Source organism: Sus scrofa, chromosome X, assembly GCF_054392235.1.
Source record: "Sus scrofa isolate SSC_HxYL_T2T_F1_AM1 chromosome X, Sscrofa_HxYL_maternal_Yorkshire_Landrace_v2.0, whole genome shotgun sequence".
In the NCBI taxonomy this organism is placed as follows: domain Eukaryota; kingdom Metazoa; phylum Chordata; class Mammalia; order Artiodactyla; family Suidae; genus Sus; species Sus scrofa.
In genome coordinates, this window is record NC_139401.1 from 60,972,162 (window position 1) to 60,986,736 (window position 14,575).

Sequence of the window (14,575 nt, forward strand, 5' to 3'; positions counted from 1 at the left end):
ATTCCCTTATCTTTTTCTACTCCTTCTGGAATTCCTATTATGCGTAGATTGGCCCGCTTTATATTATCCCATAGGTCTCTTATATTGCTTTCCAGTTTTTTGATTCGGTTTTCTGTCTGTTGACCAGATTGAGTGATTTCCATTATTCTATCTTCCACATCACTGATTCGTTCTTCTGCATTATTCATTCTGGTTTTTACTGCCCCTAGTTCAGTTTGCATCTCTGCAAATGAATGTTCTAGTTTTTCTTGGCTCCTCCTTATATTTTCTAGCTCCTTTCTGAGGGTATCTGCATTACTGTTCATATCTTCTCTTAATTCCTTCAGTATTTTCAGTATTTCTCTTTTGAATTCTAGGTCTGTCTGACTGCAGAGATCTGTTTCATTGTTGACTGTTTTAGGTGAGTTCTCCTGTTGGTTTGACTGGGGGTGGTTTCTCAGCTTCTTCATCTTGCTTGTTGTTTTCTGTCTCCTGAGGGAGTTGTACTCTCCGTGATCGGGTAGTGTTTGCCTTGTCACTGCCGTGGAATATTTCCTGAGGGCTGTCGTTGTTGGTCAATCTTTTTTGAGGCAGTGTGGCTTTTCTGGAGTGTTGATGGGACTAACAGTGTTTCTTTGAAGCAAAGGAGGACTTCCTGAGGGCAGACAGGACTGGGAGGTCCACCTCACGATGGTAGCAGATTTCAGTTGGTCATGCAGAGCTTACTCTGGTGTTTTTAGGCTGTGGGTTTCTTGCAGGGGGTTGGCGGTGTTGGGCAGCTGTTCCTCAGGAGTGCAGCACCCCCTGGGGGCTGGAGCAGCTATCTGGGTCACTGAGAACCAAAGAGGCTCTTCCCCAGGTCAGCCCAACTCAGAAGGACGGCCTGAGAATGTAGGCGGAACTTTTCACAGTCTGGCCGAGCTTGTTGCAGCTTTTCTGGGCTGCAGGGGCTCTTCCAGGGGGCTGGTGGTGCTGAGCAGTTATTTCAAGGGAGTGGGGCACCACCTGGGAGCTTGGGCGGGTAACAGGGCCCTTGGAGACTCAAGAGGCTCCTCCCCAGGGCAGCCCGACTCAGAAAGACCGTCTGAGATCTTTTCCCAACTCGGCCAGGCTTGTTGCAGCTTTTCTGGGCTGCAGGGGCTCCTGCCTGGAGCTGGCAGTCCTATGCAGCTGGTACACTAGGTCTTAGCACCCCCTGGGGGCTTGGGCAGGTAGCAGTGCCCTTGGAGGCCCAAGAGGCTCCTCCCCAGGGCAGCCCGACTCAGAAAGACCGTCTGAGATCTTTTCCCGACTCGGCCAGGCTTGTTGCAGCTTTTCTGGGCTGCAGGGGGTCCTGCCTGGAGCTGGCAGTCCTATGCAGCTGGTCCACTAGGTCTCAGCACCCCCTGGGGGCTTGGGCGGGTAGTAAAGCCCTTGGAGACCCAGGAGGCTCCTCCCCAGAGCAGGCCGTCTCAGAAAAACCGTCCAAGAATTAGGCAGATCTATTCATGTCCTGGCTAGGCTTGTTCTAGCTTTTCTGGGCTGCAGGCCTTTTCTAGGGGGCTGGTGGTGTTTGGTGGTGCTCTGCGGAAGTGTAGCCCCTCCAAAGGGCAAGCAGGCCTGTGCAGGGACAGCCCCTGCGGTGGTAGGCTTCAGGCAATTGTTGAGGCCAGCCCTCCTGGATGGCAGGCAGACCCAGGTCTGGTGAGAGCGTAGGGGGCGGGGGTGTGGGGAGGGGATGCACTGGGAAGTACAGCTTTCTGCTAGCTTTTGGGCCTGTTAGCTTGCTGTGGCGTGGGGGGTATTCTATGGGGACCCACCCCTTCTTCTCTCCCCTCCCCAGCACGGGCGCAGACCATGCTCTTCTCCCAGGTTCCCTCTGAAGCGGCTTTCCACTTCCCCGCCCCTAGAGTATTGTTCCCTTCCTCTGCGACAGCTTTGTTTTCTAGTCTCCCAGGCAGTCTCTGCCCCGTCAAATGGTTTAGAGACCTCCCAAGCAGTTACCGCTCTGCCCCGCCCCCCTAGCCTGGGGACTAACCTCTGGAGCCAGGTCTCGGTGCCCAGCCCCCCCCCAGGCGTCCCCCGGCCCTTTCTCAGGGATTAACCTTCGGAGGCGAGGTCTCGGTGCCCAGCCCCCACCCAGGTGTCCCCCAGCCCCCTCTCGGGGACTAGCCTTCAGAGGCGAGGTCTCAGTGCCCAGCCCCCCCCAGGCATCCCCCGGCCCCCTCTCGGGGACTAACCTTCAGAGGCGAGGTCTCGGTGCCCAGCCCCCACCCAGGCGTCCCCTGGTCCTTTCCCGGGGACTAACCTCTGGAGCCAACGATTCGGTGCCCAGCCCCCACCCAGGCGTCTCAATTTTTGGTGACTGTGCCCGTAGTTCAGATGGTCCGTTGGGTTCTTGATCAGTTTTTCCGTACTCCGACTTACTGCTACACTCTTCTTTGCATCTGGAGATTCCTCCGGTTCGTTTGATCTTTCCCCCGGTAGGTGACTTTCCAGGGTGCAGGATCCCTTTCTCCTCCACAGTTCCCTTTTGGGAGCGCCCGTCCCACTCGGATTCACCTTCTCTCACTCTCCTCTTTTCTCCTGTTCTGCCCAATAATGTCACGAACTTCTTGCCATTATTGGAGTTTAGGTTCCTCTGCCAGCGATTGGTTGCTGTTCTGTGCAAGTCATTTATTCTGTAGATGTGCTTTTTTTGTTGTGTTTGTGGGAGAGGGCGAGCGTGTCCCCCTACTCCTCCGCCATCTTGTCCTCTCAATGTTTGTATTTGTGAAAAAAAATGAATAACTGAATTGCCCATTAACAGGGACCATGATAAATTCATATAATGGAATACTTATACAGCCCCTGAAAAGAGTGAGGTAGTACTGATTGAACTGATCTGGAAAATGTTCATCGTACATCAAGTATAAAGAGTCAGTTGAGGAAAAATATGCACAGCACAATCTCGTTTTTATATAGTAGCAATGATATATTAATTACATGCATTGAAAAATTTCAAACCCATACTGACCTATAAAGTAGTCACTAGCCACAACTGGCTATTTAAATTTAAGCTGACTGAAATAAGTGAAATTAAAACTGCAACTGCAGTTCCTCACTCACTAGCCACATCCAACTATGCAACTATTGTATTAGTACATATCTGAAGCATTTACACTACCACAGAAAGTTCAAATAGTTAATGTTTATCTAGAGGTACATATCAAATTATTAAAGTGATGTGCATGCTGTGGAGAAAACTACAGAGAATATTTACATTTTATGTTATATATTTCTGAAATGTTTATTTGATAATGTATATTTATAACTTGGGTAATGAGAAAAATAAAATAAAGATAATGAGAGACAAACTGAGAGAGGAAGAGGTACTATAGTGCTTTTGAGAATACGAATTTCACTAGTGGCAAGGTCTTATGGGCAATGGAGAGTCATTGGAGGATTTTGAGTTTAAAGGGACATTATCAGATGTGCTCAAAAGAGATGATTTTAGAATCAGTTTGGAGGTCAAGTTGGGGAGCAACTTCTAAGCCAGTTATGAACTTATTATAGTACTTAAGGGATGTCTTAGTTAAGAAAATAGCAGTAGAAGCTGAGAAGAAAGGTCAAATTCGAGAAACACTTTTGAGAAGAACTGATAGGAATAAGCAATTGCCAGATGGAAGGGAAGAGAGAGAATTCAAGGCTGAGTATTCAATCTTGGGATATTGCATAGGTGGTGATTGAAATGGAAAGTACAGGATAATTGTACAATCTCAAGCTTATCTTTTTCATCTACTCATATTCAAACGTCTTTATGCAGTTTTACTGTCTATTAAATACATTCATCTTGTCCATACTTATGCTCTATGGTCTAATGAAGTCAGTTTCAGAAGGGTAATACAGATATATGGGTGTATGGTATGTGGAAAGGGAAGAGTATAAATAATGGCTGGAACAGTGCGTTTGAAAAGACCAAGGGGGTCACATTGTAAACCTTAATAATGTATTACAATGAAAAATGGAGGCAACATGTCTAGGTAATTGGAAAACATTAGGGTTGTATATTTCAGACAGTATTTTACATACTATTTAAAAGTCTTTTGGAGATGAGATTAAGATGATGGAATAGAAGGACTGGAGTTCAACTTCTCTCCTAAAAACAACAAAATCACAACCAAGTGCTGAGCAACCTTCAACCAAATGGACTGGAAACTCTCAAAAAGACATCCTACTCCAGAAGACAAAGAGGAGGCCATATCAAGAGGTAGGAGGGGCAATTACACAATATAAGCAACCCCATACCTCCCGGGTGGGAAGCGACACAGACAGGAAAGTTACTGTATCACAGAGACTCACCTACAGGAGTGAAAGTTCTGAGCCCCACGTGAAGCCCCCATGCCTGGGGATTTGGCATTGGGAGAAAGAGCCCCTGGAGCATCAGGAATTGAAGGCCAGTGGGGCTTGTGTGCAGGAGCTCCACAGGACTGGGGGAAATGGAGACCCCATTCTTAAAAGGTGCACACAGACTTTCACGTGCACTGGGTCCCAGGGCAAAGCAAAGTCTCCATGGGAATCTGGGCGAGACCTGACTGCAGTTCTTGGAGGATCTCCTGGGAAAACAGGGGGAGAATGTGGCTTGTTGTCGGGGAAGGACATTGAAAGCAAGGCTCTTGGGAATATTCATCAGCTTACGTTTTTCTGGAGGTGGCCATTTTGGGACAATCAGGCCCCACCCATCAGTGCTGAGACACCCCAGGCCAGACAACAATCCAGGTGGGATAACAGCCCCGCCCCTCAGTAAACAGGCTGCCTAAAGACACCCCAGGCACACAGCCTCTAATCTAACCCAGAGACAAAGCCCCACCCACCAGAGGGATAAGAATCTGCTCCACCTACCAGTGGGCAGGCACCAGTCCCTCCCACCAGGAAGCCTACAGCAAGCCCCCATACCAACTTCAGCCTCAAGGGGGGCAGACACCAGATGTAAGAGAGGCTACAACTCTGTTATCTGTAAAAAGGTCACCATGCCAAAAACCTATAAAAATGAAAAGACAGAGAACTATAACTCAGATAAGGGAGAAAGAAAAAAAAAAAAAACAGAAAAACAGCTAAGTGATCAGGAGATTCTCAGCCTCCAGGAAAAAAAAAAACTTTAGACTGTTGATGCTAAAGATGATGCAAGACATTGGAAATAAACTGGAGCCAAAGATGGATAATTGTCAGGAAACACTGAGCAAAGAAATACAAGATATAAAACTTAAGCAAGAAGAGATGCAAAATACAATAACTGAAATAAAAAATTCATTAGAAGCAGCCAACAGAAGAATACAGGAGGCAGAAGAACGAATAAGCGAGGTGGAGGACAGATCAGTGGAAATCACAGATGTGGAACAGAAAAGAGAAAAAAGTTTGAAAACAAATGAGGAGAGTCTCAGAGAAGTCTGAAACAATGTTAAATGCACCAACATCCATACTATGGGGGTACCAGAAGGAGAAGAGAGAGAGAAGGGGACAGAAAAAATATTCCAAGAGATAATAGCCAAAAACTTCCCTCACATGGGAAAGGAACCACTCACTCAAATCCAGGAAGGGCAATGAGTACCATATAAAATAAACACAAGGAGAAACACCCCAAGACACATATTAATCAAACTGACCAAAATTAAAGACAAAGAGAAAATACTGAAAGCAGCTAGGGAAAAGAAACAAATGATATACAAGGGAACCCTGATAAGGTTATAGGCATATTTTTCAGCAGAAACTTTGCAGGCCAGAAGGGAGTGGCATGATATACTTAATGTGACAAAAGGAAAAGGAAAAAAAAAAAAAAAAAAACTCCAACCAAGATTACTTTACCCAGCAAGGCTCTCATTCAGATTTGAAAGAGAATTCAAAAGCTTTACAGATAAGCAAAAGCTAAGAGAATTCAGCAACACTAAACTAGCTTTATGACAAATACTAGAGGAACTTCTCTAGGCAGAAAAGAAAAGGCAGCAACCAGAAACAAAAATATCGCAAATGACAAGGCTCACCAGTAAAGGTATATATACAGTAAAGATATGAAATCATCCATGTACAATTATTCCACCAAAATCAGAAATCTTGATAAGAAGAGGGTACAAATGCAGGACAGTGGAGATGCACTTTGCAATTAAGAGACCAACAACTTAAAACAATCTCATAAATGTGCATACACACACACACACACACACACACACACACACACAGAGAGAGAGAGAGAGAGACTCTTACATCAAAACTTCAGAGTAACTGCAAACCAAAAATCCACAATTGATACACACACAAATAAGAAAAATCCACTCAAATACAACACTAAAGATAGTCATCAAGCCACAAGAGGAGAGAACAAGAGAAGAAGGGAAGAAAAAAGAGCAACACAAACAAATCCAAAACAATTAATAAAATGGCAATAAGAACATACATATCAATAATTACCTTAAATGTTAATGGACTAAATGCCCCAACCAAAAGACATAGACTGGCTGAATGGATACAAAAACCAGATTCATATATATGCTGTCTTCAAGAGACCCACTTTACTTCTAGGGACACATACAATCTGAAAGTGAGAGGATGGAAGAAAATATTCCATGCCAACGGGAATCAAGAGAAAGCTGGAGTAGCAATACTCATATCAGACCAAATAGACCTTAAATTGAAGAATATTTTAAGAGACAAGGAAGGTCACTACATAATGATCAAAGGATCAATCCATGAAGGAAGATATAACAATTCTAAATATCTACGTGCCCAACATAGGATCGCCACAATATATAAGGCAACTGCTAACAACCTTAAAAGGACAAATTGACAATAACACAATAATAGAGGAGGACTTTAACACTCCACTTACAGCAATGGACAGATCATCTGGACGGAAAATCAACAAGGAAACACAGGCCCTGAATGAAGCATTAGACCAGATGGACTTAATAGATATTTATAGGACATTCCATCCAAAAGCAACAGAATACACATTCTTCTCAAGTGCACATGGAACATTCTCTAAGACTGGTCACATCCTGGGCTACAAATCAAGCCTCAGTAACTTTAAGAAAATCGAAATCACATCAAGCATCTTTTCCAACCACAACGCTATATGACTGGAGAGCAACAACAAGAAAAAAAAAAAACTGCAAAAAACACAAACACGTGGAGACTAAATAACGTGCTACTAAACAACCAATGGATCACTGAAGAAATCAAAGAGGAAATTAAAAAATACCTAGAAGCAAATGACAACAAAGATACAACACTCCAAAACCTGTAGGATGCAGCAGAAGCAGTTCAAAGAGGGAAGTTTATAGCAATACGAGCCTACCTCAGGAAACCAGAAAAAGCTCAAATAAACAACCTAACTTTACAGCTAAAGCAGCTAGAGAGAGAACAGACAAGACCTAAAGTTAGTAGAAGGAAAGAAATCATAAAGATCGGAGCAGAAATCAATGAAATAGAAACGAATAAAACCACAGAAAAGATCAATGAAACGATCTTCCTTTGAGAAGATCAACAAAATTGATAAACCCTTAGCCAGACTGATCAAGACAAAAGAGAGAGGACTCAAATCAATAAAATTAGAAATGAAAAAGGAGAAGTAACAACGGACATCACAGAAATACAAAGGATCATAAGAGACTACTATATGCAACCACACACCATTAAAACGGAAAACCTAGAAGAAATGGACACATTCTTAGAAAAGTACAATCTTCCAAGACTAAACCAAGATGAAATACAAAAGATGAATGGACCAATCACAAGTACTGAAATTCAAACTGTGACTAAAAAACTTCCAACAAATAAAAGTCCAGGACCAGATGGCTTCACAGGCGAATTCTATCAAACATTTAGAGAAGAGCTAACACCTATCCTTCTGAAACCATTCCAAAAAATTGCAGAGGAAGGGACACTCCCAAACTCATTCTATGAGGCCACCATCACCCTGATACCAAAACCAGACAAAGATACCACAAAAAAAGAGAAAACTACAAGCCAATTTCACTGATGAACATAGATGCAAAAATCCTCAACAAAACACTAGCAAACCACATCCAACAATACATTAAAAGGATTATACGTGATGATCAAGTGGGATTTATCCCAGGGATGCAAGGGTTCTTCAATATCCGCAAATCCATCAGTGTGATACACCACATTAACAAACTGAAGAATAAAAACCATATGATCCTCTCAATAGACGCAGAAAAAGCCTTTGACAAAATCCAACACCCATTTGTGATAAAAACCCTTCAGAAAGTGGGCACAGTGGGAACCTACCTCAACATAATAAAGGCCACATATGACAAACCCACAACTAACATCATTCTAAATTTTGAAAAGCTGAAAGAATTCCTGCTGAGATCAGGAACGAGACAAGGATGTCTGCTCAAACCACTATCATTCGACATAGTTTTGGAAGTCCTAGTCATAGCAATCAGAGAAGTTAAAGAAATAAAATGAATCCAAATTGGAAAGGAAGAAATAAAACTCTCAGTATTTGCAGATGACATGATACTGTACCTGGAGAATCCTAAAGACTCTACCAGAAAACTGTTAGCACTCATCCATGAATTTGACAAAGTCACGGGATACAAAGTTAATACACAGAAATCAACTGCATTTCTATATACTAACAGTGAAAGATCAGAAAGAGAAATTAGGGAAGCAATCCCGTTTACCATCTCATCCAAAGAATAAAATACCTAGGAGTAAACATACCTAAAGAGACAAAAGACCTATACTCTGGAAACTATTTGACAGTGATGAAAGAAATCAAAGATGACACAGATGGAAAGACTCTTGGATTAGAAGAGTCAATATTATCAAAATGACCATACTACCCAAGGCAATCTACAGATTCAATGCTATCCCTATCAAATTACCAAGGACATTTTTCACAGAACTCGAACAAAATATTTTAAAGTTTGTTTGGAAGCACAAAAGACCCAGAATAGCCAAAGACATCCTGAAAAAGAAAAATGGAGCTGGAGGAATCAGGCTCCTGGACTTCAGACTATACTACAAAGCAACAATCATTAAAACCATATGGTACTGGCACAAAGACAGAACTATAGATCAGTGGAACAGGAGAGAAAGCCCAGAATTCAACCCACGCACCTACAGCCAACTAATCTATAACAAAGGAGGCAAGAAGATACAATGGAGAAAAGGCAGCCTGTTCAACAAGTGGTGCTGGGAAAACTGGACAGCCACATGGAAAAGAATGAAATTAGAACACTCCCTAACACCATACACAAAAATAAACTCCAAATGGATTAAAGACCTAGGTGCAAGACCAGACACTATAAACCTCTTAGAGGAAAACATAGGCCAAACACTCTCTGACTAAAACAACAGCAACATCTTCTCAGATCCACCTCTTAGAGTTATGACAGGAAAAACAAAAATAAACAAATGGGACCTAATTAAACTTAAAAGTTTCTGCACAGCAAAGGAAACCCTAAACAAAGCAAAAAGATAACCCACAGAATGGGGGAAAATCTTTGCAAATGAATCAACTGACAAGGGATTAATCTCCAAAATTTATAAACACCTTCTGCAGCTCAATACCAAAAACACAAACAATCCCATCAAAAAATGGACAGAAGATCTAAACAGACAATTCTCCAAAGAAGACATACAGATGGCCAAAACACACATGAAAAGATGTTCAACATCACTCATCATTAAGAAAATGCAAATTAAAACCACTATGAGGTACCACCTTACACTGGCCAGAAAGGCCATCATCAAAATGTCTACAAACAATAAATGCTGGAGAGCGTGTGGAGAAAAGGGAACCCTATTACACTCTTGGTGGGAATGTAAGTTGGTGCAGCCACTGTGGAAACCAGAATGGAGATTCCTCAGAAAACTAAAAATAGAACTACCACTTGATCCAGCAAGCCTACTCCTGGGCATCTATCCAGAGAAAACCACGCCTCGCAAAGACACATGTACTCTGATGTTCATTGCAGCACTATTTGCAATAGCCAAGACATGGACACAACCTAAATGTCCATCGACAGTGCAGTGGATCAAGAAGATGTAGTACATATATACACAATGGAATATTAGCCATTAAAAGAACGAAATACTGGCATTTTTAGCAACATGGATGAACCTAGAAATTATCATGCTAAGTGAAGTCAGTGAGACAATTAGACACCAACATCAAAAGCTATCACGTACATGTGGAATCTGCAAAGAGGACAGAATGAACTTCTTTCCAGAACAGATACGGACTCATAGACTTTGAAAAACTTATGGTTTCCAAAGGAGAGAAGTTGGGGTGTGGGGGAATGCTGGGGGTGTGGGATGGAAATCCTATAAAATTGGATTGTGATGATCATTGTACAACTATAAATGTAATAAATTCATTGAGTAATAAAAAATAAAAATGAAAAAACTTAATAAAAATCTTTTAATCCAAAGGCTATAAATCTCATTATTCACAATTTAGAAAATGACAGCAGAGAGGGGAAAAGTGATTATCTCCTTTTACCAAATAATAGGGGTGGGGTGAATAGAGCAAGTTCTCATGTAGGAATGTGTAGACAAAATTTCAAAATGAGAAAATGTACATTACAAAATTTTTCCTATTTAATATCTCCTAACAAATGATAACAGAAGCCAGGGCTCTGAAGGTCAGAAAATAAGTGAGTCAGCATAAATGAATGAGGAAGGCTGCTTACACTGCATTCTTAGGCAGATCTATATAAAGAAGTTCGAAAAACTGGCTTTATACTCAGAGCTCTGAATATAGAAACATAAGCTCTGCATATATTTTAAACCTAGTTTTACTTCTACTTGATACTTTACTTCTACGGAATCAACACAAAAATACATCACAGTATTTGAGCTGCAAAGACAATGAGAGCATTTGAACTGAAAGAACCATGAAAGATTTTGTAAGAATTTTTAGTCTGAGATCTCGGGTCTATGTACCAGTGAAATTAAGTTATATTTTCGGTACATATAGCCACTTGTACATTTTTCCAGGGGAAGAGGGTCAATCATATTCTCAAAGAGTATAGTGCCCCCCCTAAACATTATACCATTAGTTTCTAGTCTATTTTGTTTTATATAGAGAGAAACTGAGACCCAGAGAAGAGAAGAGAATTGCCAAGGGCACACAGTAAATTAGTGGCAGAGGTAAATCTAGAAGCATTTTTTTTCCAAAACTCTTTCCACCATGATACACTGCTACCTCAAGAGATCCCAGAATTAAATCAGTGAAAGTTCTTAAAATCTTTATTATTACCTTTGCAATGAAAATTCCAGCATCCATAACAGCTTTAATGTGTCTCAACCACCCTGAGCTCTCCAGGCCGCTAAGAAATTCACTCATTGTTGGAGTTTTCAATTCACAAACTAAAGGTGGAAAATGAAGCAGAGATTGAAATTCAAAATCACCTCAGTTTATTCACCAAGAAAGGGGACAAAGTGGATCCTTATTTTGTAAATGAGGAAGCTGAGGCTCAGAAAGGTTAAATGATTGGTTGGAAACCACAGAGTAAATCAGGAACAGGACTATGACTTGAGCCTACTATCTCCCAGCTCTGATCTCTATTTTCTTGAGTTGTAGAACCCATCCCCAAGCTCACAGAAATCTCTGAAGAAGAGAGCCAGAAGACTGAGTCAGGATCCACAGGAAAACACTCATATCTCTTCTGATTACAAAACACATTTGATTCCCATCCTAACTCCTCCTAATCATCCTAACCCTATAGGCCCTTAACATCTGTCTCTACTTCCACATCCCCACCTACTCCCTGCAGCCCTGTGCTGTTTCAACAAGTTGGGGGAAAAAATAATTACCAGTTAATTTTCATGTACTTTGCACTGGTTATCCAGCAGAGGGCAATCTTTTGCCTCAAAAAGTCCACTCCTATACTTCTACCGTAGAATATGCTATGATAAAAAAGAGAGGAAGAGACCCAAGGAAGAGGTATGCCAATATCCTAAAAGGGCTGCAGACTGAGGAGACAGGATCTGCTAAGTGTCATGTAAGGGAAAGGTCTTGGTAGAGAACATGAGTACAAAATTAAAGAAGAGAGGAAGAATAAGGAGTTCACTTAATTAAGACAGGTTTTCCCTAGTGCCTGAGATGACATACCACATCATGGAATCCTGGTTAGCGGCTTTGGGAGAAATGTTCTAGACTCAGGAGTTCTGTAAGGCCCTGATCTCACCTTGCCCCCATTCTGACCCCAATTATTTTGCAATAATGAGAGATGACCCAAATTGTCCAATTTTATTCCTTTCATGTCTAAATTTACCCCCTTTATCAGCACTGTGATGGAATCAGACTGAAACCTTACAGCAGATTAAATGAGGTGAATTATTACCTTGAGGATGATAAAATTAATCCAAAATTCATTTATACTTATGACCTACCCACTTCTACACAGCAGTCTCTGTAAATCTATAGAAAGAAAGGATTTCCATAGCAACTAAACCCAACAGACTCCACAAAGTTATAAAACTAGACATCTTAGTTTCTCTTTCAGATCAATACTGTTATAACTCAGTGCTATCTATGTAAACTAGATTCATACTATAGTAAAAAAAAAAAACTTATCACTTACTGATTCTGTTCACCTGGCTGCTTTTATGTTTCACCCCAAAATCAAGGATGTTTTTTGCTTACATAATTATGCAAAGCTATATAGCCTCTGGCCTAGCCCAGGTGAAATCCTGTACCTTCCAAGAGTTTCTGCACGCTGCTTCTCATCACATGGATGTTCTCAATGCCCATGAACCTGAAGCGAATGTTGGCATAGTTGTCTTCATTTTCATATCCCTTCCCAGCTGCTCGGTTGGCTATGGCATTTAACTGCAATATTGAGGACATAATAGAACAGATAGTGCAGACGATGAAAGAACATGGTTCATCAATATCAATGCTTCATTCTAAATGGTTTTAAGTCTTATCCATTTAAAACCAAGTTAGATCAGACAGGGTACATTCTGGAATGCAGAGAATTTCACTGGCCTTTAGATAAGGTATTTTAAGTAACAGAGCAGTATAGAGAAAGAGAAGGATATATAGTGACTTTTTGGTTACTAAAACCCTGCTTAAGAGATTGAAGGATATGGCAGGTATGAGGATATCTGATCTGAAGAACTAAAATAATAATTTTGAGCTTACTATCACAGATAAATGTTTTCTTACCTGAAGGGGCTTTATATTGAAAAACAGGTGAAAGTTCAAAAATCTTTGCAACAGAAAAGCTCTAGAAAGAAATGTAAGAACTCCAGGTCCAATTAATTTTTTTTTTTTTGGTGTTTTCTAGGGCCACACTCACAGCATATGGAGGTTCCCAGGCTAGGGGTCTAATCGGAACTACAGCTGCCGGCCTGCAGCAGAGCCACAGCAACACGGAATCCGAGCCGCATCTGCAACCTACACCAGAACTCAGGGCAACACCAGGTCCTTAACCCGCTGAGAGAGGCCAGGGATCAAACCTGCAACCTCATGGTTCCTAGTCAGATTCATTAACCACTGAGCCATGACAGGAACTCCAATTTTAAATAGCTTTTCTAGAAAAATATCTGTAACATGACTGCATGAAATAAGTGACTTTCACTCACTGATAGAACTGAAATGGAGACACCAAGAGCTATTTTAACACTATGTTCGTTTTCGGTAATCAGAGTTCTTCTTGGTCATAGGAAGAATGTTGGGTGGGATAGTGAGTAAATGAGACTTTCAGAGAGGAGATATTAATATAAAAACTAGAAAACAGCAGAGATACCTTCTATGATGACAACCATCTTATTAATTAAGTTATTTTCTGTTGTCTGGACCTGTTTTCTCATCTCCCACTACTGGGCATTTCAAAAGGCAAGAGGAGCACATATATGGATAGGGTGTAGGTTTTATATTAATACAAAAGAATGTCATTAAAACCTCCAAAACACAAATTATTCACATTAAACCTGCAGGGAAAAAGTCTACAGGTCAACATACTCTGAGATTGGAAGATACTTGTTAAAGGGAGAAACATGATGGTGATTTTGATATCTTATTGCACAAATAATGTCACTGAGCTTTCATTAAATTAAAGACAAATGTCAAAGGAACACTTGAGGAGGTGTAAGCAACAGCCATTTAGTAACAAAGAATTTTTTTATGTTTGATCGATACATAAGCAAATGAGACAATAATTACAGCAGGTACTAGCCAGGTCTGGGAAGCACTAGAAAGGATAGCTTCTACATCATACTAGTATACACTCTTTGGGAATATGTCTAACAGATCTGAAAACAGCTAAATATTATCAATCTAATGTTTAAGTAGGGATAAAAAAATACTTACTGAGCCCCTAGTGTGTGCCAGACACTGTGCCAGATCCTTTACATATATTATTTCATTTAATCCTTACCACAGCCCCTAAAGATAGGTACTACTATTACTTCCATAAGAAAACAACCTCAGAGAGGTGAACCAATTTCAGCTAGGATCATAGGATAAAGGCTGAAGACAAGATCTAACCCCAGATTTGACTGATTCCTAAGAATGTAATTTTGTCACTACAATACCAGTTTCTACCAAAAGTATAGATCTAGCCATCTAGAATAGGGTTATTGCTAAATACTTCTAGGC

The 14,575-nt window shown here is 41.1% G+C and overlaps 1 protein-coding gene across 50 annotated transcripts in view; it reads right to left on the minus strand.

Moving 5' to 3' along the window:
* Window positions 1-14,575, minus strand: part of MTMR8 (myotubularin related protein 8) — a 143,341-nt gene that overhangs the window by 70,689 nt on the left and 58,077 nt on the right. For 49 of the 50 annotated variants that reach the window (XR_014835115.1, XR_014835114.1, XR_014835103.1 and 46 more), the window contains 2 exons: window positions 12,670-12,802; window positions 11,228-11,337 (listed from right to left, as the gene is read on the minus strand). Coding sequence is in view for 31 of the 50 variants with exons in the window: in XM_085007238.1 (XP_084863364.1) it covers window positions 11,228-11,337; window positions 12,670-12,802 (243 nt within the window). In the remaining 19 variants the exon portion in view is untranslated. Of the gene's footprint in view, window positions 1-11,227; window positions 11,338-12,669; window positions 13,295-14,575 lie in introns of all 50 variants that reach the window. The other variant, XM_085007245.1, reaches the window with a different exon arrangement.